Source organism: Eptatretus burgeri, chromosome 11 (assembly GCF_056783735.1).
Source record: "Eptatretus burgeri isolate ZD-2024b chromosome 11, Ebu_testis_v1, whole genome shotgun sequence".
Lineage (NCBI taxonomy): Eukaryota > Metazoa > Chordata > Myxini > Myxiniformes > Myxinidae > Eptatretus > Eptatretus burgeri.
In genome coordinates this window covers 7,998,580-8,023,599 of record NC_140971.1, presented here as the reverse complement: position 1 = coordinate 8,023,599, position 25,020 = coordinate 7,998,580, and the positions used below count along the sequence as shown (strand labels likewise).

Here is a 25,020-nt window from a genome sequence, read left to right as displayed (position 1 = left end):
TGTAAACTATGCTATGTTTATGGAAATAAATATTACACGATAAAATAATCTATTGTTTCGAATAACTGTTTTTAGGATTTTTGATTATTCACCCTGATGTGTGTGTGTGTGTGTGTGTGTGTGTGTGTGTGTGTGTGTGTGTGTGTGTGTGTGTGTGTGTGTGTGTGTGTGTGTGTGTGTGTGTGTGTGTGTGTGTGTGTGTGTGTGTGTGTATGTGTGTGTGTGTGTGTGTGTGTGTGTGTGTGTGTGTGTGTGTGTGTGTATATATATATTCAATGTAATTTCCAGTATATACAGTGGGGTACAAAAGTCTGAGTCCAGTATCAAATTTATTAAATTTGATGGGCTAACAAAAGACATCATTATAATATGAAACCAGTGTCAAAATTATAAATTTGATGGGATAAAAAAATTAGTCATTATAATATGAAGCCAAAAGCAGTTTCTTGGGATTTCCATGAGATCTTAAGGAAATAGCAATACTTATTATAAGAGGACAAATCAAATCCATCTTTACATATATTTGATCATCAGTGTGACCCCTTTTGCCTTGAAAACTCCCTCAATTCCATCTGGGATTGATTTAATTAGTTTATTGATTTTGATTAAGTCAATTTTTCCCAACAATTTAATCATGCACTCATGAACAAAATGAGACTTGCTCATATAAATTTTAGCTTTCTCTCTCAAATGTATTGACCCTTCATGTATCTTTAGACAAAGTTTCAGTCAATAATAACAATGCTAAATGAGAGAATATAAATAAATATCTTCAATACTATGAACAATTGCTGTGTGAAATAAAGGTATGAGAAAGTTTGGCATTGAAGTGGACTCAGACTTTTGTACCCAATTGTAGACTGAAATATACGATTTATATTTTCGCATCTTGGATGAAGACGTTGAGTGATTTAGCATTAAACGTTAAGTGTTTGGATCAAAGCACAATGGAGGTGAGGGTTGAGTTATGGATTAAATGCTAAGAGGTATTCTTTATGTTTTAATTGTAATTGGTTTAATAATGATGTCATGGCAGGATAAGGAAATATAAAGTCAGAAAAGGAATAGGAATAAAAGTTGACAATAATACTCAAAAATAATAGGATATGGAATGATTCAAACTTAAAGAACAGTGAGTTGCAGAGATACCAGAGATAGGCATGCAGTTGATTGATTGTGTGATTAGAGGGAGTGGATGTCGAAGCAGAAAGTGTGATGAGGAGATGACGGACGAGCAGAAGGAAAGGTGATAGTTACAGGCCATGAAATTTTTATTTAATTATTTTTAAAGAAGAGATAAGTGAAAAATAACCAATTCTGAGTGAGAGATGATGAAAAGACTGTGAGAAGCATGAAAATGAACAAAGATGAAACAGAGAAAGAGGGGAAAGGCAAGAATAATGGTGGAAGAAAAAAGAAAATGAGAAAGATAGAGATAAAGATATACAGATACATAATGTATTTTTCCTCTGATGACTCCATCTTTGCTTATTACTTTTTGGGTTCCTTCCTGGTCTTTTGTTTCACTACAATTTTCATCCTCTATGAGTATCGTCTATCTTTATAAAAAATATAGTATTTTGTTTACATTTTGTGGTCATGGCTTTGTGTGTTGGACAATTGTATTAGAGTTCTAGGAACCAAGTTCAAAAATCACATCAAAGCTAATCGCATGTACTATATTCAAAAATCAAAATACTTCACTGAAGTAGCTCATTCAAACTTAGCCCTGTCCCAATTACAGACTGATTTTTAGAGATTCTCCGGTAATTTGCCTACCAAGTGAGACTACTTCGTGATTTCTTCTTAGAGAATTATCACCACTGCTGTAGAGTGAGTGCATTGGTTTGATCCAATGTTTAACCTTTGCACTATGATGCTGAAGGTTTATCAGGTGGATTGAGGGCAGGCTTAGTGCCATCATCATCTGGTGTGCCAGGCCTAAAGGTACTTGGGGACATCGGAAATGTGGCTGTGGCGGCATCTCCTGGTAAAGTTGCTGGAAGCAATGTTGTAGCTTTCGATTGCAATGAATATGAGGCACTGGATTGTGGCGCAAAAACCTCCACTAAATCAGAATCGGATGGGTCAAGATCGAGAGGCACGTCCCCTGTCCCTCCTTCAGCACTGCCACAGCCAGCACACACCTGGATAAGAAATGGAAGATAATTTGATTTATATTAGAAGTCATAATCATCAGTTGGTGAAATTGTCAGCTCTGCCAATCATTCACACTCATCATTCAGTCATTATCATAGTTAAAATCAACCCGTGCACTTAATAATTGCCAGTTCTTGATCGTCCTTGTAGGAAGGTGCAAAGATTGTGCTTTTACCTTGAGTTGTCTAGTTTGTGCTTGATTCCCCACCCAACTATAAACCGATGGATTGGTGCTTTGCAGGCATCGTGTTGGATAACAAAGCCATCCCTTAGGTGCAGATTAAGCTTGGGACCCATCTGATAGTATGAGCTGGTGGATGTTAAAGACCGCATGGTGTCTTTCGACAAGATTAGGCAAGTTATCATTTGAACCATGAACAAATTTTAGATACCTGGAGGCTGGGGGGTGGGTGGGGGTGACTATCAGCAAATTGGCACGATTCCCCAAAATGGAAAATGGCGAGATCTGTAGGTCAAACTCAAAATTGACTCCTAGTCCAATATGCATGTGAGAGATGAGAAGATAAGAGAAGAGAAGGAGGAGAGGGAGAGAATAGACAGAATAAAGAGAAAAGTAGACACTAGGCCATTAGTGCTGAGTTACACCACCAGTTTCTTTCAAAACCAAGTAGCACTTTCAAGAAAGCCAGTATAATCCCCACCTGAAGATCCATAGCAGGGGGTAGTCTCCCATGAAGTAGCCAGGTGTGAGTGGCAGAGAGTTCTTTTTGCTGTGCACGTGAGAACTTGGGCTGTACGTCATCGAGCACACAAAGTGCAGCTCTGTCAGCCGCTAGAACTATCTCTCCAGAACTGATGGGTCAATGATGAAGAGTCATGGCAAATGATAATGAGAAGATTAGTATATAAATTCAGCAAAAAAAAAAAAAACACAAAATAAAAATACACGTCAAAGGAGGCTAAGTTTAGAGGATACAGAATGATAAGCATAAAACCAAGTAAAGAAGTGAACAGGATAAGGTATTTGAATGATAATCAAATCAAAGACTGAGTTTTTCTCTTTTTGATCACGTGACCTCTGCATCTCACTATCCAATCAGCGGAACTCCATGTTCCTTTATAAGTTGCAACCATTTGTTTCTGTTGTTAGCTCCTCACCGAAGGTGGATGGAGGTTATGTTTTCACCCATGTCTGTCTGTCTGTGAGCACGGTATCTCAAAAAGTTATTGACGGATTCAGACGACACTTTGTGGGCGTATTGGGTGTGTGACAAGGACAAATTGATTAGATTTTGGTGAAGATCCGAATGCAAAACTGGATACGAGACTTATTTAATTTTGAAAGTGATTCTTCACCATTGAGAGATGGGACCAAAACGATATAGGTGTATAGTACGTTATCTCAAAAGGTTATGGACGGATTATGACAAAACTTGGTGGATGAGTTGGATAGGTGACCAGAAGAAGCTGATTAGATTTTGGTTAACGTCCGGATGCAGATCTGGCCTATCAGTGGGATAGAAAATGTAAATTGTTCAGCTTGGCAGAGGCATGCATTCTCCCGAGTGCCGTTCTAATTTATACAGGTATCACTGGTGATGCAATGCCAAACAAATTGCTTCAATTGAAAACTTGTTTTCCTTAGTGCATATCTATCAACATCTCAGAGCTTTTTTTTTGCAACCACGAATGCTCTGAGTCCTCACCGAGAGGGCATCTGGTATGACATCATGAGTTCAGGATCACCCTTGCTATTTTGAACAAATGACCACTCGTGTGCCATTTCTTTCTGAATGGCATTACTGTGCAGTCTGATCTGACCAGGTCCACTGCTGCCTGCAAGACAATTAAGGAAGCGTGTAAACTTCATAAAGCAGGTGGAGAGATGAAGAACCGGGAAAATGTTGAGGATGGGGACAATGGGCATATCGATGAGAGGAGGCATGGTAAAACATCTACGAAGTATGGCCAGTTGTTAACAGGGACTGGTGGACAATGCAGTCAAATACACATGCACTAAACATTTTGTAATTTATAGTTACATACTCACATAGTTACCAAATTGCAATGAGGACATTTGTGTTTATGATGAGACTTAGCCATGTGAAGACCTCATTTATTGGTTGAACCCTAACGGCCCATTTCATGACCATTTGTGTGTATTCCTCCTCGTGAGTTTGTAAGATACTGAGGTTCATTCATTGTTTCTTTAATTTATTTATGAAAATAAGTATCAGTATGAGGACATGTAAAATGGACAATTTTGTGTGTAATATATGGAGATAGAAATAAACAAACTTCAGCATCAGGCAACCTGAACAATTTTCCAAGTTCCTTCAACCTTTTCATCATTTTAATTCCCCCCCCCCACCCCCGCTCCCAAATCTCGACAATCATTTCTACAACTCAACTGTTTGTGTGGAATCTGTGAGCATTCATTTTAACGCAAGCTATAAAAGTGAGAACTTGGGCTATATCCTATCCAGCATCAAATGGAGCCCTGTCAGCTGTTATTTAGTATACGTCCCTTTACCTGGGATCCCTAATCACCTTCGCCACTGAAGGTGGATGGAGGTTATGTTTTCACTCCTGTTTATTTCTTCGTCTATCTGTCGGTGAGTAGTACGTCTCAAAAGGATATGGATGGATTTGGAAGAAACTTGGTGGACAGGTTGGGTGTGTGTGATAGGGATGAATTGTTTCGATTTTGGTGAAGATCCGGATCCGGATTCGACAATTTTTTAAAGCGATTTTGCTACATTGAGAGAAGGGGCCAAAAACGATGTTAGCACAATATTTCCAAAAAGTTATGGCCGGATTCGGACGAAACTTGGTGGACAGGTTGGGTGTCTCACTATTTATGTGAAATCACTTTCACTTCCGGTTCTGGGTTTGCAGCAACGGCAGATTCTCTTGGGGTTTCTGTCGGCTTTCTCAAAGTAAAGTTTCTGGTTGTTATATGCGACGTTTTAACTGTTTATTTTCTCACCTACATGTTCACTGTGTGTTCCAAGCTCGGTTTTGTTTCAAAAATCGTGCTATTTTGTGAGTTTTCGTCGACCTTGCCTTAACAGGTTCCTCGAGGCCTACCCATCCTTCCCCTCGAGGTGTATGCTTGTTTTTATTTGTATTCTCTCCCTATTACCTTCAATTCCTATTTTCCCCACTTTCCCAACGGCCCCCATCCCTCCCAACTAAACACTCTGTGTCTTGTCTTAAATTTAAATGTAAAAAAATGACCTTTTCGCCCTGCATACCCATGAGTCCCAATACTCCTAGTTCTTCTTCATCCTTCTGCCGGCACACCATCTTTCTTCTTCCTGAGCTGACCCTCTCTCACCATTACCTTCACGATTTCTTCCTCCAACCTTCCATTCCTGAATCTTACCTAATCTCCAAAAATCCATCAAAAAAACAATATTCTTCCTTGTATCCTTTCTATCTATACACCTCCTGTAACTATGTCTGTCTGTCTCTGTCTCTGTCTCTGTCTCTGTCTCTGTCTCTGTCTCTGTCTCTGTCTCTGTCTCTGTCTCTGTCTCTGTCTCTGTCTCTGTCTCTGTCTCTCTCTGTCTCTCTCTGTCTCTCTCTCTGTCTCTCTCTGTCTCTCTGTCTCTCTGTCTCTCTGTCTCTCTCTCTCTCTCTCTCTCTCTCTCTCTCTCTCTCTCTCTCTCTCTCTCTCTCTCTCTCTCTCTCTCTACCCTTTTCCTGATACTTTTCATCGATCCATCAGCTTCACTCTGCGTTTACCGTTCCAAATTCACCATACACCTCCACGGTTTTACTTCAACCTTTCCTTTTCTGAATCTTACGCAATCCTTAATAAAAAATAAATAAATAAATAAACTTTTGATTTTACTCCTCCCATAGCCACGTGCTTCTCCTGGAACCACGTGATCTGTTTCCACCCTCTGTGTTTACCGAGCCAAATTCACCATTCACCTCACGACTTTATCTACAACCTTCCCATTACCAAACCTGATGAAAACTCTCTCAAAAATAATAATAATAATAACAATAATAATAATAAAAACGATCTCTTATAATGCTTCATCTTCCTCTTTCACCCGAGTGGTTCTTTTTACTGCATCATAATTCACTACTCTTCTACTGTTTCAACAGACTGCTCTCAATTCTACCTCTCCTTCATACCTTGCCTAAAAAAATCCAACTGTTAAAGCGTTTCTTCTCTCCATTCTCTGAATTCCCTTCCTCTGGAAGAAGTCCTTTCTTTCAAGCTTCTGGATCTCACTATCTGCCATGATCGTTCCTGGGAAAGCCACATTTCAAAGCAGGCCTCCAAAGCCAGTCGCCGACTGGGAATCCTCCATCGTGCAAAGTCCTTCCTCGGCACTCCTGAGCTCCTGACCACTTACAAAGCTTTTGTGCGCATCCTGATGGAGTACTGCTCTCCCCTCTGGGCTGGTGCTCCTGCCTCCCACCTTTATCCGCTTCACGCTGTAGAAACCAGGGCATTTCATCTCATTGGCATCTCCCGCGATGAGGCTGAGTCTTTGGGCCTCTCACCGCAGGCAAAACGGTGGTCTTTCTGTCTTCTACCGTCTCCTCTCCAGTCTCGCCCCCCCTGCTCTGTATGCGATTTGTCCCCCCCCCCATATTTCCACAGGGCGCTCAAGGTCCACCAACAACCCCCTTCTGGTAAAACTACCAAAATCATGAATCACTGCTCACCTTCACTCTTTCATTCCTCTTTTTTCCCGCCTTTGGAACAAACTCCCTCACTCTGTTCAATCCAATTCTTCTCTCCAAGCCTTCAAAACAGCTGTTCACCACCACCTCTTATCGTCCCCCATCCAAATCCCCCCGTTAATCCAACCAAACCCACCTCCTTGTTTAGTGTCGGTTTAGTCACCGACAACCTGACCCCACCGCAGGTAGCACTGGGTGACATGTTACCAGTGGCAGTCAATAAACCTGACTGACCTGACAAATATGTGTGTAACAAAGACGAATTGATTTAATTTTGGTGAAGATCCGGATATGGATCTGGAACTGATAATTACATCTGCCTCCGAAGGTGAAGGAGGTGATGTTTTCACCCCCTTTCTTTCTGTTTGCCTGTGTACAGGATATCTCAAAAAGTTGTGCACGGATCCGGGTGAAATTTTGTGGACAGGTTCAGTTTGTGACGAGGAAGAATTATTTCGATTTTGGTGAAGATCCGAATCCGAATCCAGATACGAGAATTATTTTAAGTTTTTTTTAAAGTGATTCTTCCCCATTGAGAGATTGGCCTAAACACCTTGTAGTACTGTATAGCGTTATATTTAAAAAAAAATGTATTGGGCCCGATGTGTTCTTATGGACCAGGCATTATGGGGCGGAGGTACGCGCTCTACCGAGTGCTCTTCTAGTATATTAAGTGATTCTTCACTATCGAGAGATAGCATCAAAAACGATATGTAGCACGATATTTCAAAAAGTTGCGACTGATTACGTCGAAACTTGGTGGATGAGTTGAGTATGTGACAAAAACAAGCCGATTTGATTTTGGTTGAGGTACGGATGCTTGTCCAGCCTATCCAATGGTACGACAGAAGGAACCATTTAGAATAAGGTGCATGATGGACGCGGAAGGAACACACAAAATTATGTACAGTAATACTTCTCGAAGCAAGAGAAAAAAAATATACAATAGTACATGGAAGGAGCGCACCACCACGAACAACATCAACCGCAACCACTGTCACGGCGACAACGGCAACAACTACATGTTAAAATATTATTAACCTCTGCCATCGAAGATCGGAGGTTACTGTTTTCACCCCTTTCTGTTTGTTTGTTACTTACGAAATCTAAAGATTTCGTAAGTATATTGATGCCTTCCGTTTCTGTTTGTTTGTTTGTTTGTTTGTAGGCACGATAACTCGAGAACGGAAGAAGCTACCAATGTCAAATTACACCACGTGATTCAGGAGGGTGATGGCTAGTGCTGATTAGATTTTGGTCAAAATCGGTCAAAGGTCAAGGCCACGGTGAGGTCAAATATTCGATTTTTGATGGTTTGGAACAGAATCATCGTAGAAACTTCTGGTTTGTGTCACTACCTTCTCTAGAGACAGCTTTTATTAGACAAGGTCAGAGGTCAAGTTGACGATTTCGTAAGTACGAGTCTAAGACTGTTTGTTTGTTTGTTTGTGACTTAATAAATCTAAAGATTTCATAAGTATATTGATGACTTCCGTTTCTGTTTGTTTGTTTGTTTGTAGGCACGATAACTCGAGAACGGAAGAAGCTACCAATGTCAAATTACACCACGTGATTGAGAAGGGTGATGGCTAGTGCTGATTAGATTTGGTCGAAATCGGTCAAAGGTCAAGGTCACAGTGAGGTCAAATATTCGATTTTGAAGGTTTGGTACAGATAACTCGAGAATGGAAGAAGCTACCAATGTCAAATTACACCACTTGATTCAGGAGGAGGATGGCTCGCACTGAATAGATTTTGGTCAAAATCGGTCAAAGGTCAAGGTCACAGTGAGGTCAAACATCCAAAACATTCGATTTTTGATGGTTTGGTACAGAATCATCGTAGAAACTTCTGGTTTGCGTCGCTACCTTCTCCAGAGACAGCTTTTATTAGACAAGGTCAGAGGTCAAGTTGACGATTTCGTAAGTACCAGTCTATGATTGCTTGTTACTTACGAAATCTCAAGATTTCGTAAGTATATTGATGACTTCTGTTTCTGTTTGTTTGTTTGTTTGTCGGCATGATAACTCGAGAATGGAAGAAGCTACCAATGTCAAATTACACCACGTGATTCAGGAGGGTGATGGATTAGATTTTGATCGAAATCGGTCAAAGGTCAAGGTCACAGTGAGGTCAAACATCCAAAACATTCGATTTTTGATGGTTTGGTGCAGAATCATTGTAGAAACTTCGGGTTTGCCTCACTACCTTCTCGAGAGAGATTTTATTCGACAAGGTCAGAGGTCAAGTTGACGATTTCGTAAGTACCAGTCTATGACTGCTTGTTTGTTTGTTTGTTTGTGAACAGTATTACGGAAAAACTCCTCGACGGATTTCGACGAAACTTGGAGGGGGGGTTAGGTATGGTCCAAGGATCATGCCATTAAATTTTGGACTTGGTCCCCCCCCCCCTCCCGAAAAAAAATTGTTCGAGAAATTTTTTTTTTTGCAATTCTACATGTTTTAAGTGATTTCCAACCCCCCCAATTTTTTTTTTACCCCCCCCCAAAAAAGAATTTTTTTCGCATTTCTACATGTTTTAAGTGATTTCCAACCCCCCCTCCAAAAAAAATTAGAAAATCTTTTTTGCATTTCTTCATGTTTTAAGTGATTTCCAACCCCCTAAAAAAATTGTTACACCCCCCCCCAAAAAAAAATAGAGAATTTTTTTTTGCATTTCTACATGTTTTAAGTGATTTCCAACCCCCCCCCCCAAAAAAAATGGAGAAAATAACTATAACTCTGTCAGCACTGTTGACATCATATTTAATGAATAAGATATAAGGTTGACTTGAGTGACCCAGCAGTATTGGTGGCGGAGGTTTTGCACTCTACCGAGTGCTCCCCCTCTAGTTTTTTGCATGTTTCACTTCATTTTACAACCCCAGTTGGAATCACTGACGGACATGCAACATGTTTGTGAAGTGCAACGTGCTGTCTTTTGACTTTCAACCTGTCAGCGAAGTGACGGGAAGACGCGGCTAGTCCCCACTAATTGCAATGCAATATCACATTAAAAGCTCCTCCATTATAGTCAGTGTATGGAAGTGCTTTTGATTTACCCTTAAGGGCCGATATATAGTAAATATTACAGGATCAATGACATGCAAGGTAGATGGAAGAGCTATAGTAAAAAGCAGATGGGAGTATTACTTGTACTGTCTAAGCCAGAGATGGAGTCCACTGTCCAGGAGCTTATGAAACCAGAAGCAGAACCGGACCCGGAGGTCAGCGATCCACTACGAGATGCTTCTTCTCTCAGCAGGTCCAGCAGTTCACTGGGAGACATGTCAGGCTCAGATAATGGCACTGCACTATCCTGAGGGTGAAAAAGGATGGAAAAGGTGTTGAAATTTTTTTTTTTAAGAGGAAAAAAAAAAACACAGAGTTTAACCTTGAAGGCAGGTCAGAGCGGCCACTTTGATTTCTCCTGCCTCTCCTCTGGTGTCTCTGGTGTCTCTCTCTCTCTCTCTCTCTCTCTCTCTCTCTCTCTCTCTCTCTCTCTCTCTCTCTCTCTCTCTCTCTCTCTCTCTCTCTCTCTACTTTCTAATCCCTGCAACCCCCTCAACCCCCACCAGGACACACATATCCCTTCAAGTAAACCTTTATTGGTCGAGTTCCTCAAATCCAGGTTGACCACACCCCCGCAGCTTTGTTCCTCTATTCTCCTGTTTGTGGAATTGCCTTCTGGAAAGGGTTCAGTCTCCATGGCTTCAGGCAAGTGGTGCACCATTATATCATGTCGTTCTCCATCCATACCCACGATCTTTTCTACCCCCATTAACTCGACACAACCAACCGTCTTAATTGCAGGTTACTGTGTTTCCGCCCCTCCCCTCTCTCCTCTTCCCTGTTCATTAATTCCTTTGCTCGTTGTATCCATCTATGACCCCATGGTACCACTATCAATCCATTTCCCTTTCACCCTCTGACAACTCACTCTTCCATAAGCCAGGATTTTACAAGCCAAATTTTTTTTTAACAAGCCCCCCCACCAGAATAAGACATATATATGTATATATATATATATATATATATATATATATATATATATATATATATATACACACTATGGCAATAAAGATCGAAGTCAGTTCAATTATGAATTCATCCCACAAGGTCAGGCTGTGGTCAGCAGTACAACGATGTCCGCCCCGCAGCCGCATGACTTGTTTGGTGTTCCAGCCAAAGACTCACGCAGCTCTAACTCTGCATTTAAATCTTACATACTGTGCTGCTGTATCCATTGTGTATTGTTATCTTTGAAACATGAAATTTGCATCAGTATGATAGACTCAAGAACATTCAGAATTCTGTGATGAACGAGCTGCACAGAGCTCTGAAGGAAATCTTCCCAAGGCCTTTTACAGGAGTTCTGTTTCAAGCTGGGTTGAATGTGTTGCCTCGGAATGTCAGGTCAGGTATGGGAGGAAGCGCCAGAGCAGCGCGTCGCTGCGTCCACTTTCCGCCGGTACTCAAGGGGCCTCAGTCTGGCCATTCCCCAGGCAGATGCCTGGCCCATCCACATCTCCTCGAAATGCTGATCAACTTTCTGCAACCGCGAGGCACGTGGTCGGCCCACTGGCCTCCTCCACTCACGAGGCTCCCTCGCTGAGAAAATCTGGTGAGCAGGATCAGCGTCAGGAAAACAAGTCACATATCCAAACAGTAGCAGCTGATGATAACGGACTACGCAGGTAACAAATCCCTTTGAGTTTCTCTCAGCAACCGCTCGTTGGACACGAAGTCGGACCAGCGATAGCCAAGGATTCTCCGAAGAGACCTGGTACCAAAGGAATTAAGTCTCCGTCTCAAATCACTGGTCAGAGTCCAAGTCTCACATCTGTAGAACAAGACTGGAAGCACCAAGGACCTGAAGACTTGGACTTTCATCCTCCTGCACAGGTAATGACAGCACCACACCCCCATGATCCAGTGAATCCATGACTTCCCAGGCCCAATCCAGTCATCTATTGACTTCTGGTTCACAGCCAGCAGAGACATGAATATCACTGCCAAGGTAAGTTAATCTCTCTGTGAATTCAACATCCTCACCACAAACAGGTACAGGCAAGATAGCAGCATCCAAGATGTCATTGGAAAGCCTGGATCTTCGTTTTGACCCAGGAAACCCGTAATCTCAGCAGCTCCAACTTCTCATTCAGCACCTCGAGGGCCCTCAGAAGGATATCTAGAGTCTCCGCAAAGATGACTGCATCATCTGCAAAATCAAGGTCAGAGATATAGACATTCCCAATCGATGCACCTCAGCTTGATCTCTCCGACATCCTCCCTAGAATCCAGTCCATTCAAGTGCTGAAAAGTATGGGGGCCAGTAGACACCCCTGACGAACTCCAGTAACAACTGGAAATAAGTTGAAGTTGGGATCACCACATCTCACAGCACTCTCAGTATCAGAGTATAGTTCCAACATTAGATTGATCAGTTTTGAAGACCAAGAATCCTTCAGAGGGCATCCCGATTCACTGAATCAAACGCTTTGCAGAGATGACCATTAGCTGCAAGCAGCCCCTGCCAACACTCTCGTCTGCGTTCGGTGAGGACCCGAAGAGTAAGGATACGGTCAATCATTGACCTCTTTGGTGTAAAGCCTGACTGCTCTGGACGCTGGTGCTCAAGCAGATGGTGGCGAACCCTCTCCAGAATTATCCAAGCAAAGACCTTGCTCGGGACTGAGAACAGCATCTCCCCTCGGTAGTTGTTGCTGTACTGGAGATCACCCTTCCCTTTCCAGAGAGGGACAACAAGGCCCCTGTTCCAGTCAGTTGGGATGATGCCTGGGTTCCAAGGAGAGCAGAGACATGAGTACAGCATTTCCACCAGCCTTGACAACGTCCGCAGACACAATCGGGCACTAGAAACGGATGGCTGTTGGCTCACAAGGAGCTCCTCTGCCCTTTGCTGTTCACTTTGAAAGGATCAAACATCATAATTAACTCAGGAAGGTCAAATGTTTGATTTTCAAAGAGGTAGCCCTGTTTAACATTCTCACCTGAACCAAAGGCTTTAACTTTTCGGAACTCCGTTAGAAATCCCCATTTACTACATATTTGTATATTGTATAATAATGTCCTAGTAATTAATATTAACATACATTGTTGTCCACCAATATGTTTGTACCATGTTTGATTTATGTACAAGCTCCTCAATGAGCATTAGATCAATGTACAAACATCATATTGGTTAATTTTTACAGTTTTCATGAATGATGACCATTGGAAGTGATGTCACAAGTTTGATGGCAATCGTTGACTGAAGTAACAATTGTACAGATTATGAATATTGTTACAGTAATGGAAAAGACCCCCAAGCATTCAGACACACGCAGGATATTCCCCATACAGATATTTCTTGAATTTGTACTTCGATTTTCAACCCAGTATCTCGAGGGATTTTGGGAGGGAGATGCGTTGTGAGCTTAGCATGTTCATTCCCGGAGTAATGTCCCCCGACTTTCCAACTTTTAGTCCAACAATCTACCCGCTTGTGACTCCATCTCAAACTCCTCCCTTCATCCTTTTCACCTCTCAACCCCCAATACCGCCACTTCACAACCAACCTCTCTTTCAGGAGTCCGCATGTCATGAATTACCTATTCGTTCAATACAGTCGACCCAAAATTACCGTGAACTCGTAAAAAGGATCCTTAGTCATGTGCAAATCACCATGGAATTAAATGGACTTTCTCTCTTCATTCACTCCAAACTCTCCATTTGGACACAATGGAGGTGATCATTAGTGCTGCAGCTGTTCGCTGTAGCTGACGTCATCGCGCGTTCAATGGAGACAATAACAACTGCTCAGTGCCCACCCCCTCTCGGTGGTTGTGAAAGGAAGATTGGCTTGACCTCCGTGGAGAGTGGATGTAAAAATGAGTGGATGAAGTTGGTGGTATTGAGAGCCTGATCAAGTGACAGAAGTACTGAACAAGAGATCATGCTCCCTTGAATCATTTATTTAATTTGGTGTTCAACCAGAGCAGATCGGCAAGCGCTTCTGTGAACGAAACAGCCTTTCCATGTCGATCTTAACGCTCAATACCAGTCGGTACGCCATTCGTCTCGCCTACCAGGAGCTCTCTCCACTCGTCTCGCCTGTCAGGAGCTCTCTCCACTCGTCTCATTTGCCAGGAGCGCTCTCCACTCGTCTCGCCTGTCAGGAGCTCTCTCCACTCGTCTCATTTGCCAGGAGCGCTCTCCACTCGTCTCGCCTACCAGGAGCTCTCTCCACTCGTCTCGCCTGCCAGGAGTGCTCTCCACTCGTCTTGTTTGCCAGAAGCGCTCTCCACTCGTCTCGCCTGCCAGGAGTGCTCTCCACTCGTCTCGTTTGCCAGGAGCGCTCTCCACTTTTCTCACCTGCCAGGAATGCTCTCCTGTCATACTGCGCTTTCTACTCGTCTCGCCTACCAGGAGCACTCTCCGCTCGTCTCGCCTGCCAGGAGCGCTCTCTACTCATCCCATCTGCCTGGAGGTCTTGACTCGACATCGCTTTCTCCACCGGGCGTTCTCATGCACCAATCGTTCTCCTCCGCAAACTGCTCTCGGACCTTTTCACTCATCTCTACTCTGCTCTCGACTCATCTCATGTGCCGGGACTTTTAATTCATCTCGCTCTCACCCATCAAGCTCTCCTATCCATGAGTGCTTTGGTTAAGCGGTCAAGTCTGCCTATTTGGACCACAAGAGCCACCAAAGGGGAGGTTGCATGATGCATGAGTCTGCCCATGGTACAAGCTTCCTCTCAATGTTTCTTCGGAATTATTGATGGCACACCATATCCTGTCTTTAGCATAAATAAGACTGTATAAGTGGGCTCCATAAGTGCAAAAGTAGTCTGAATTGTCGTACACTACTGGTCTGAAGTTTTAGAACACCCCAATTTTTCCAGTTTTTCCTGAAATTTAAGCAGTTTAATGTTTCAATGTACTCTGAAATTAAAGCATCGAACAAATAAACAATTGCAGATAAAAAAGAAATCATGGAATTGTTTTGTTGAACAAAATTTAATCTAAATTTTTGACTCATCAAAGTAGCCACCTTTTGCAGATATAACAGCCGAACATACTCGTGGCATTCTTTCTACAATGGAAATCAAATATTGTTCGGAAAGTTCTTCCCAACACTGTTGCGGAAGTTCCCACAAATGTGTTGCATTTGTAGGTTGCTTTGCTTTCACCCTTCTGTCCAGTTCATCCCAAACCAGCTCGATAGGGTTGTAGTCTGGATACTGTGCTGGCCATTCCATGATTTGAAGCCTACCGTCTTGTTCTTTTCTTCTAAGGTATTTCTGACAAAGCCTGGAGGTATGTTTTGGGTCGTTATCTTGCTGTAGGATGAACCCCTGACCAACTCGGCGTAGACCAGAGGGTATTGCATGGCGCTGCAAAATCCTGTGGTAGCCCTTTTGGTTCAGAGTGCCGGTCACTCTGTGCAAGTCGCCGACTCTGGATCCAGCAAAAGAGCACCAGATCATCACGCTTCCTTCTCCATGTTTGACAGTTGGTGTCACACACTGAGGAACCATCCTTTCGTCTACTCGACGGTGTACAAAAACCCTGCGTGATGAACCGTCTTCCAGTTTTCAGTTGTCCACTGGTGGTGCTTCATGGCCCAGGCAAGCCTCTTTTTCTTATTTTGCCATCTCAGCAATGGCTTTCTTACTGCCACTCGACCTATCAAACCTGCAGCTCAAAGTCTTCTCTTCACAGTTGAAACTGAGACTTCCTGAAATCGACCAGTGTTAAGCTGTGCTTGAAGCTGCTGTCCCGTGAGCCGCCTATCACACAAGCCGTTGACTCTCAGAAATTTGTCTTCTGATTGTGTTGTGGCTTTGGGTCTGCCAGACCTCTTCCTGTCAGAGTTTCCTCCAGTTTCCAAGTGCCTTTTGATGGTGTAGGAAACTGTACTCACTGACAGCTTGGCTTTCTTTGCAATTTCTCAAAAGGAAAGACCTACACTTTAAGGGTTATCATGGTCTGTCTGTCTTCCTTTGTTAATTGTCTTTTTCTCACCATTATGACAGCAATATACTACTTCCTGCAGTGAAATATTGTCCAAATAATGCTTCAGAGGGTGTAGCAACACAATCTGTTCCAACACTGCTTTTATACAGACAGAGGGTTTGTAACTAATCATCAAAAGTTGTGACACCTGAAGGAATTGTTTGCATCAACTTTCAAGGCTTAATTTACTTCCATTGCTGCAGAACAGCTGCAGTTGCTAACCCATTACTTGTTCCCTGAAAAGAGCCTTTTTTAACAACTCTGAAATTTACATTATTTTTCAGTTTTTGGTAACCTAAACTTTTTTTTTAACCTCTGGCAGTTTACCGCTTAGCTTTGTACCATTTCATGTTATTCACTGGACTTGAACTGCTTAAATTTCACGAAAAACTGAAAAATGGGGGTGTTCTAAAACTTTTGACCGGTAGTGTATATATTTTAATTGTGTCTTTTCATTGTGATTTCTGTCCATCCATTGTAAATACATGCTCAAGATTGCTATTGTAAACACCTGCCATTGTTGATTGAATAAACCTTGTTGCGCTTGTTGAATAAATGTGCTTGTTAAAACGTTACACGTTTCCGACCTGCTCAATCTCATCCTTTCCTACACTGATCTGGCATAGCACTTTTGCAATAGTTATACGAGAACGGTTACCCCACTGATTGGCACCGCGAGACCATAGTGTGCAAGAACAGACCGTTTGGGCCATATCCAGGGATTAAAGTTCCCGGCGCTGAGGAATACTATGTTAACGAGCCTCACCCATAAAATTTGACATCAGGAGTGAAATTTGAACCCTGACTTCCTAACAACTTTGGTGTCAGGAGTGGGATGTGACACCCCTTGATGTCAAATGTAACATTTGATGTCAGGAGTGGGATTGGATTGGACCCGGGACATGACGAGCGCATCTCAAAATTATAAGGAGCACGATCAGGGTGAAATTTGAGTCAAATTGTTTTTACAACTATGCCGGACTAAGGTGAGCATGTCTAGGTGGATTTTGTGGAGGATATAGAGGTACCCATGGTCCAGGAAGGTGACATTGGGGAAGAGGGACAAGTAGGGGGTGCAGTTGAGGCACCCATTGCAATTGAGGACTCCCACCACTACCTCCATCTCCATGCCTACCTCCTGGAAAATGCAGCACCAATGGCGCAAGACAGTGGATCAACACCGCCAGTGCAGTTTGACATGCTGATACTAATGGCTCAGTTCATAGCATAAATGAAGTCGGAGCAGGTAGAGGCTAAAGCCGACACAGAGGCAATGGGCCAAAAGTAGGAAAGTCGGGAGACATTTCTCCGAGAATAAGCATGCTACACTCGCAACACATCTCCCTCTAAAGTGTAAACAATGGGTAGGAAATCTATGTCCATGTACAAACTCAAGAAATATCTATCTGGGGAAAATTTTACATGTATGTCTTTGAATGCATGGTGGTCTTTTCCATAATTGCAACAATATTAATAATTTCAAGCAAATATAATCCTGCAATTTTATTGCTAAATCTTACATTTAAATAAACATGAGCATACAGTGAGAAATTTGGAGAATCTTTTGAAGCCGTTAATTCACAAATGCCTGTTTTTGATTTTTCAGCGAAGATTATAATTAATAGTTAGATCATTGCTAATTAATTCTCCTGACTTGTTACAGGATGTAGGACATGAGGGATATGTGTGGTCACACACACACACACACACACACACACACACACACACACACACACACACACACACACACACACACACACACACACACACACACACACACACACACACACACACACACACACACACACATCCATGCTTGATGAGAGTACATGTGATTATGTCTCACTATTAACATCACCTTTTGTTGTTTGTCCTCATTTGAAGATGACTCTCCACTGTGCGGCTCCACCCTCTGACCTCTCACCCTTTCCATCTGCACCAGGTTTAGTGGGGAGCTGCACTGCGACTGGTTAAACAGAGATTCTGGTGAGGTTGAATGGGGGCTTGGGGGTGGGGATGCAGGTGGAGGGCTCGGGGGTGCAGCACTGGGACAAGGAAACCCCGCCACCGGGAAGCAGAATTGTGCACATTGAGGATGTGGGGAAGCTGCATTTACCACAACAGGGGCAGGACCAAGATGCGCAATAAACTGGCCCCCAAGTTCTTGAGAGACAGGTGGGCAGACCAGGCTTGGCAGCAAAACAGCCATCAGCGGTGTAACGAATGGTGAAGAGGGACCGGGAGGGGGATAAAGCGTGTAGGTTGCCTGAAACCCAGAACACACCGGTGGAGATGAATCCTGAAGGTTTCCACGAGTGCTTCCTTCTTCTGTGCTGGTTTCTGCTGCTGTGGTGACCGCAACCGATGCAGCCAAGGTTTGAGACTGCGTTGAGGCAATATGCTGCAGGGGGTTCAGGATTTGTTGGTGAGGCAGGCAGTGCAGTGATGTGAAGGTCGCAAGGTTGTGTGGTTGAGATTGTGGTACAGCCATAGAGTAACCCACAAATTCTGGGCCCTTCTTTATGCTCACAGGGCCTTGTTCTTGCTTTGGTCGCTTTGCCTTCATCTTGGTGGTTCTGCTGACCTTCTTCTGAGTAAAACTTTCTCCAGCTGTAAAAATGTCGCCTTCTCGTCCTGATGTGGGCTCCACGACCCCTGCGGTTTCTGCTTTGGCTCCACAAGCTGCATCATTCTCTGCTGCTTGGTAAAAGGCAGAGAAGATTGGACTTATTGGCGAAATTGTTTTCACCTGAGGTTCCTGTCTAAACTCGAGCAGTAAAAATTGTTCATGACACATCAAGCGACTCATTAGGTTTCTTAATATAACAGTATTAGTAAAGATACAATTGTGGCAGTTCATACTTACATGATAGTTCAGTGAGAGAATATTCCTCTGGAGTCTAGACTTACCTAGTCTAAGTTTAAGATTAATGATTGATGAGCATCTGACTACACACTCTTATCCCGGTGCTTAGTTGGTAAGGCACTGCTTCACATAATCGGCCTTTCAGCAGCCATGTTAGTCTAACCGTCTTGTCTGGCAGCACTTGCTTATACAATTGGAAATAGCCCACATGACTTTTCAAAAAGGGTATGCCAGTGTGTGCCCATGCCGTTGCCAAATTCCTGGGTGTCGGCACATACTGGCTAATATTTTTGAAAGCAGAGTGGTGGCTATTTCACTTTCACAACTGAATGAGATGAAATGTTTATTTTATTTAGAAATGTTAAATCCATTGATTGAAAAAAATAATATTCAAGACAAAAATCTTATTGTACCTTCACCACATCCCTTAGATGATGATTAAAAACGACCTCCATCCCCATCCTTTACATGATTAACCCCTGCGATACATTATTTCAAGCAGTGAAAGCCATGCTGTGAAAGATACATCCTTCATGACACAACAGCAAACTGGTTTTCACACTCACCATGAGCAATGAGCATGTTGGTAGAAGAGCAATCTTAAAAAGTCACCACCTTTGTACACCTAGACCCAGAATTATTTAATTATTCGCAGCTCTTAACAGGTGGCGCTTTCTATTCATGAGTTTTAGCAAACAACATTTGATGAACATATTTATGATATATAAACGTCTTTTATAATAAAACAAATTTCCCAAGGCTCCAAGGATAAAGTGTTTCCAGTTTCTGATGGATGGCACTCTTTTTTGGTTCACCAAAAAGTTTGTTGGTGACACATTCACAACCCATGATATCTGGATCTATCCATCCATTGGGACCACACTCTGTGCAGAGCGTTGGTGCTGCCTAAGCAGTCTCCTTGGCTATTGGACACAATCCTGGACGGGTCGCCACTCCGACACAGGATACCAGCAAGCTGGCACTCCTTTTGCCAACCTCAGAAGGATGACAGGCAGAATCAACCCCACCTGGTATTAATTCAATAGCCGAGTGGGATTTCAACTCAGGATCCAAGGATCCCAAGCCCACCACCCTAAGCCAACACCAGGTATATATATATATATATATATATATATATATATATATATATATATATATATATATATATATATATATATATATATATATATACACGGTGTGATGTGTATCATTAGTTATGATAGCTCGGTTATTAAGGGATCCTGTTGTGATAGAATAATAAACGATAGTGTTGGAACCGCAACATTAAAGCTCGAGGTTCTGCTTCTTCTTCCTCAAACACAGAAACACAGGCTTTTAAAAGAGGCAAGTAAAATTAACGAATTTTTGTTCCAAGTCAATGGATTGTTACCTTTCCAGTAGTACCGTTTGTATGATTACATGACAGCAGAAAATCTTTAGCTTAAATCGTTACAGATGGAGAAACTTGGCTCCATTTATATACAGACTACCACTGAATCTGACGCTTTGCTGCTGGTAGTTGGACAACATAACTCGTATAAACAAGAAAAAGAGCAATCAGACATTGCAAACCCTCGCCAGGACTTCTTTGGAGTGGTGTATTTTTTTTATAGGTTTTAGGGTAAATCCAATATGGCTGCCAAACCATGTGTCCGATCAAGTTGAAATTTAAAACATGTATTCAACATCTCCACGAGATCATAAATGTGAAGTTTCACATCGATTGATTAAGCGGTTCCAGAGAAAACATTATTTAATATTTTCTTCAATCCAATATGGCTTCCAAACCATGTGACCTATCAATTATTCCATAACACACTTGTACGTCAATGGCTTGGGGAACTATTGTGTAAAGTTTCCCCTCGATTTGTCTGGCCGTTCTGGAGAAGAAGATTTTGTTATAGGTTTTGGGATAAATCCAAAATGGCTGCCAAACCATGTGACCAATGACATCAAATGTGTGAACATTTTCTTCCTCATGGACAAGCGGTCGTACATGTAAAGTTTTGCCTCAATCTGTTCTGCCACTTCAGAGAAGAAGATTTTTGAAGGTTATTTTTTTTAAAGAATATGGCTGCTGAATTACGTGACCGATGATGTCGTGAAATATTTTTTTTCTGTGGACCATTTTATCCCGAGATGATCCTCAAAAATTTTCATACTAATCGGATGTGGCATTCTAGATATGTCACAATGATGTCACATTATGATGTCACAATGAGGGCACACATGACGTCATTAAAAAATCACTAATTCCCCATGAGGAGTACTTGCTATGTAGTAGCAAATTAGGGTTAGGGTTAGGCTATGTGCCAAGTTTCAATTTTTTCTTTTGTGCGGTTTCAGAGATACAGAGGTCCAAAGTTTTTCCGTTTATCCAATATGGCTGCCACACCACAAGATTATGACGTCATAATTATCATTAAAATATTCTACATGAGGAGTCGCACCAATGATAAAAACTTCGTCTCAATCCGAAAAGCGGTTGTGGAGAAAAACGCGAAAGAAAAAAACCCCCATGGACAAACAAACAAACAGACAGACAGACAGACAAACCCAAATGCAATACCCTCTCCTTCATTGAGAGTAATAATATAATATATTTGTGTTTGTGTGTTTATATGTGTTTGTATGCATATGCAAATATGAAAGTATGCATATATGTGCGTGTATGCATGGATGCCTGTGTGTATAGATATATACATATATGTATGTGTGTATATGTATGTGTGTATATGTATATATATATATATATATATATATATATATATATATATATATATATATATATATATGTATATATATGTATATATATGTATATATATATATATATATATATATATATATATATATATATATATATATATATATATATATATATATATGTATATATATGTATATATATATATATATATATATATATATATGTATATATATGTATATATATATATATATAGGTATATATAGGTATATATATAGGTATATATAAGTATATATGTATGTATATATATGTATATATGTATGTATATATATATATATATATGTGTATATATATATATATATATGTATGTATATATATATATATATATGTATGTATATATATGTATGTATATATATACATACATATATATATATATATATATATGTATGTATATATATATGTATGTATATATATATATATATACATACATATATATATACATATATATATATATATATATATGTATATATCTGCATTAATATTTCGGCACGCCCCTTTTTTTGTTCCACCATCAGATTTTTGTTACTGCATGAAATGAAACAAGCTTTGACATATATAGTAATGATATGATTGTCTTCTTTAAGAGGCCCCTCAAAATTCGTTTTGATGATGATGGTAGTTAAACAGTTCATGTTCATCCAACTTTTTATTATTCCTACTGCACTTCATTAGAACATAGATTGTGGATGGATGCGCAGATCCCAGGAGAACTATAGCTGTACAGAACAATTCATATTATCGATGGATAAAAATGATATTTAATTGATATTATAATAAATTGTTTATTTAAAATATCTTCAAATTTTGTGAGTTTTTAGTTTGTTGTGAAATATTAGGTCCTCGGGTCTCCGCATAGTGGCGTACAGGCTTAAGTCGTACTTCTGTTTACTACCGTAGAAAATCACAGAACCATCCGATCGACATGCTGTTAACAGTTTCAGAATCAGCTAAATTCTACAACATATGAATATGGAGACGAAACTGATCCGGCCTTTTGGATCATTTTAAAGTAGGGTGCCCTGTAATTTTAATGCGCTCTATGGATCCTCTGGAACTCACGAATGGTACACGTTGTGTAGTCACTAAACTACGTGGTAATGTCATCAAAGTGGAGCTCCTGTGGGACAGTCGAAGGGGAAAACCTGAATGATAATCAATGGATAAAAATGATATAATATATTGTTTAAAATACATTCATGCTATCTGTCTTTTACCATATGTTGCCAGTGACGCCCGTTGAAGGCGGGCACCTTTACTAGTATATATATATATATATATATATATATATATATATATATATATATATATATATATATATATATATATATATATATATATATATATATATATATATATATATATACATACAGTGGGGAGAACAGGTATTTGATACACTGCCGATTTTGCAGGTTTTCCCACTTGCGAAGCACGTAGAGGTCTGTAATTTTTATCATCGGTACACTTCAACTTGAGAGATGGGACCAAAAATTATACACAGCATGATATCTCAAAAAGTTGTTGAAGGATTCGGATAAAACTATGTGGATTAGTTGGTTAGGTGACAAGAACGAGCCGATTATATTTTGGTTCAGATCCAGATCCAGATCTGGCCCATCGGTGGGATACAAAACCTAAACTGTTCAGCCTGGCGGAGGTATGCACTCTACCGAGTGGCGTTCCAGTTTCGTATTACTTCCTTGTGCTAGCAACATCTGTTTTCTTGACAGCTTGGCCATGCATTTTAGGAACCAATCATGGACTATGATATGTGCATTGTTTTGAGGTGTGCTGCAATGCCAAATTGATGTTTTTGAATTCCAACCCCATCTTTAGAATGTTTTACGAGTAAACGGTCACAATCATTTATTGAACTCGATGCTCTCTTTCTGGCATATTTGCAATGTTGCTTTAAGAGTACAATACTGGCGTACTGTGACCCATCAATAATTATTCATGAACATCCTGGTATCTCCAAGGCTTGGGGAACGTGTGTGAAGTTTCCCCTCTATCTGTCCAGCCGTTCTGGAGAAGAAGTTTTTTTTTTTAATAGGTTTTAAGGTAACTCCAATATGGCTTCCAAACCATGTGATCCATCCATCCATTTGGACCATACTCTGTGCAGAGCGTTGGTGCTGCCTAAGCAGTCTCCTGGGCTATTGGGCACAATCCTGGATGGGTCACCATGCCGATGCAGGATACCAGCAAGCTGGTACTCATTTTTGCCAACCTCAGAAGGATGAGAGGCTAAGTCAACCCCACCTGGTATTAATTCAACAGCAAGCGGGATTTGAACTCTGGACCCGAGGATCCCAAGCCCACCACTCCAGCCATTAAGCCAACACCAGGCAACCATGTGATCTTTGACATCATATGTGTGAATGTTTTGTTCTTCATGAATAGGCGGTCATACCTATATACCTGTCATACCTGTAATGTTTTGCCTCTCTCTGTTCAGCTGTTTCAGAGAATAAGATTGTTGAAGGTTTTTTTTTTTTTTCAAACAATATGGCTGCTGAACCATGTGACTGATGGCATCATCAATTTTATTTTTTTTCTGTGGACCAATTTATCCCGAGATGACCCTCAAAATTTTTCATACTGATCAGATGTAGCATTCCACATATGGAATTATGATGTCATAACGAAGGCACCTATGACGTCATAAAAAATCATACTTATTTCCCCATGAGGAGTACTCGCTATGTGCCAAGTTTCAATTTTTTTTTCCTTGGTGCGGTTTCAGAGATACAGAGGTCCAAGGTTTTTCATTTTTTCCAACATGGTTGCTACACCATGTGACCTATGACATCATAATTATCAGTAAAACATTCTACAGTTCCTGTGGTGACAATTTCATGTCAACTGACAAGTGGTTGCAGTGAAAAACACTCACGTTCTGTGTGGACAAACAAACACAGACAACCAGACCCATGTGCAATACCCTCTTCTCTGGTGAGGGTAGGTAGAGAGTTCATAGAACACCTTCTTCCAAGTAGTCATGAGAAAAATGACATGGGAAGGATCTTTTCAACTCTTGCTTTGCATTTCCGAGCACAGTTTATATTAGCTTTGTTCGTGAACTTTGAATGACAGGCGCGATGGCAACCATACGAAGCCGATGGGTCAGCGGAACAGTCCAACGCTGAACCCTCTGCCAACCTCTCCCAGAGCCTGCAGAAAATTTGATTGGTCGAGACCGAGAGCAGAAAATTTTGGCCAAGTACTGCTAAACTCAAGGTATTTGGAAGTGCAAGCAAGGTGATTTGTCGAAACAGGTATATAATTCAATGGAAATAGTAAAGGCTGGAGAAAAAAACAAAAAGCACCAGTGAATAATTTGGAGGTTTACCGCCATTGATAACACTGTCTTTACCGCCATTGATATTGCACTGATCTTTCACAACATGATTTAAAACGCGATATTAGTTATTCGTGCTTGTTGTTATGTCCTTTATGACGTTGATTAAGTTTCCTGTTTGGAATGATTTTCAATTTAGTTTGACTGTCAGACACGCAGAGTCCAAAAAAAAAAACACTTT

General features: G+C 41.2%; 1 protein-coding gene across 1 annotated transcript; it reads right to left on the bottom strand.

The window, feature by feature from the left end:
- Positions 1-261: 261 nt before the first annotated feature.
- Positions 262-18,663, bottom strand: LOC147016439 (uncharacterized). The gene is made up of 6 exons (XM_085847848.1): positions 17,971-18,663; positions 17,713-17,820; positions 9,985-10,150; positions 3,828-3,957; positions 2,823-2,973; positions 262-2,147 (listed from the first exon to the last, which is right to left on the bottom strand). The coding sequence occupies exons 1-6, from the start codon at positions 18,661-18,663 to the stop codon at positions 1,872-1,874; spliced, it is 1,524 nt and encodes a 507-aa protein (XP_085703974.1). The 3' UTR covers positions 262-1,871.
- Between the last annotated feature and the right edge of the window lie 6,357 nt (positions 18,664-25,020).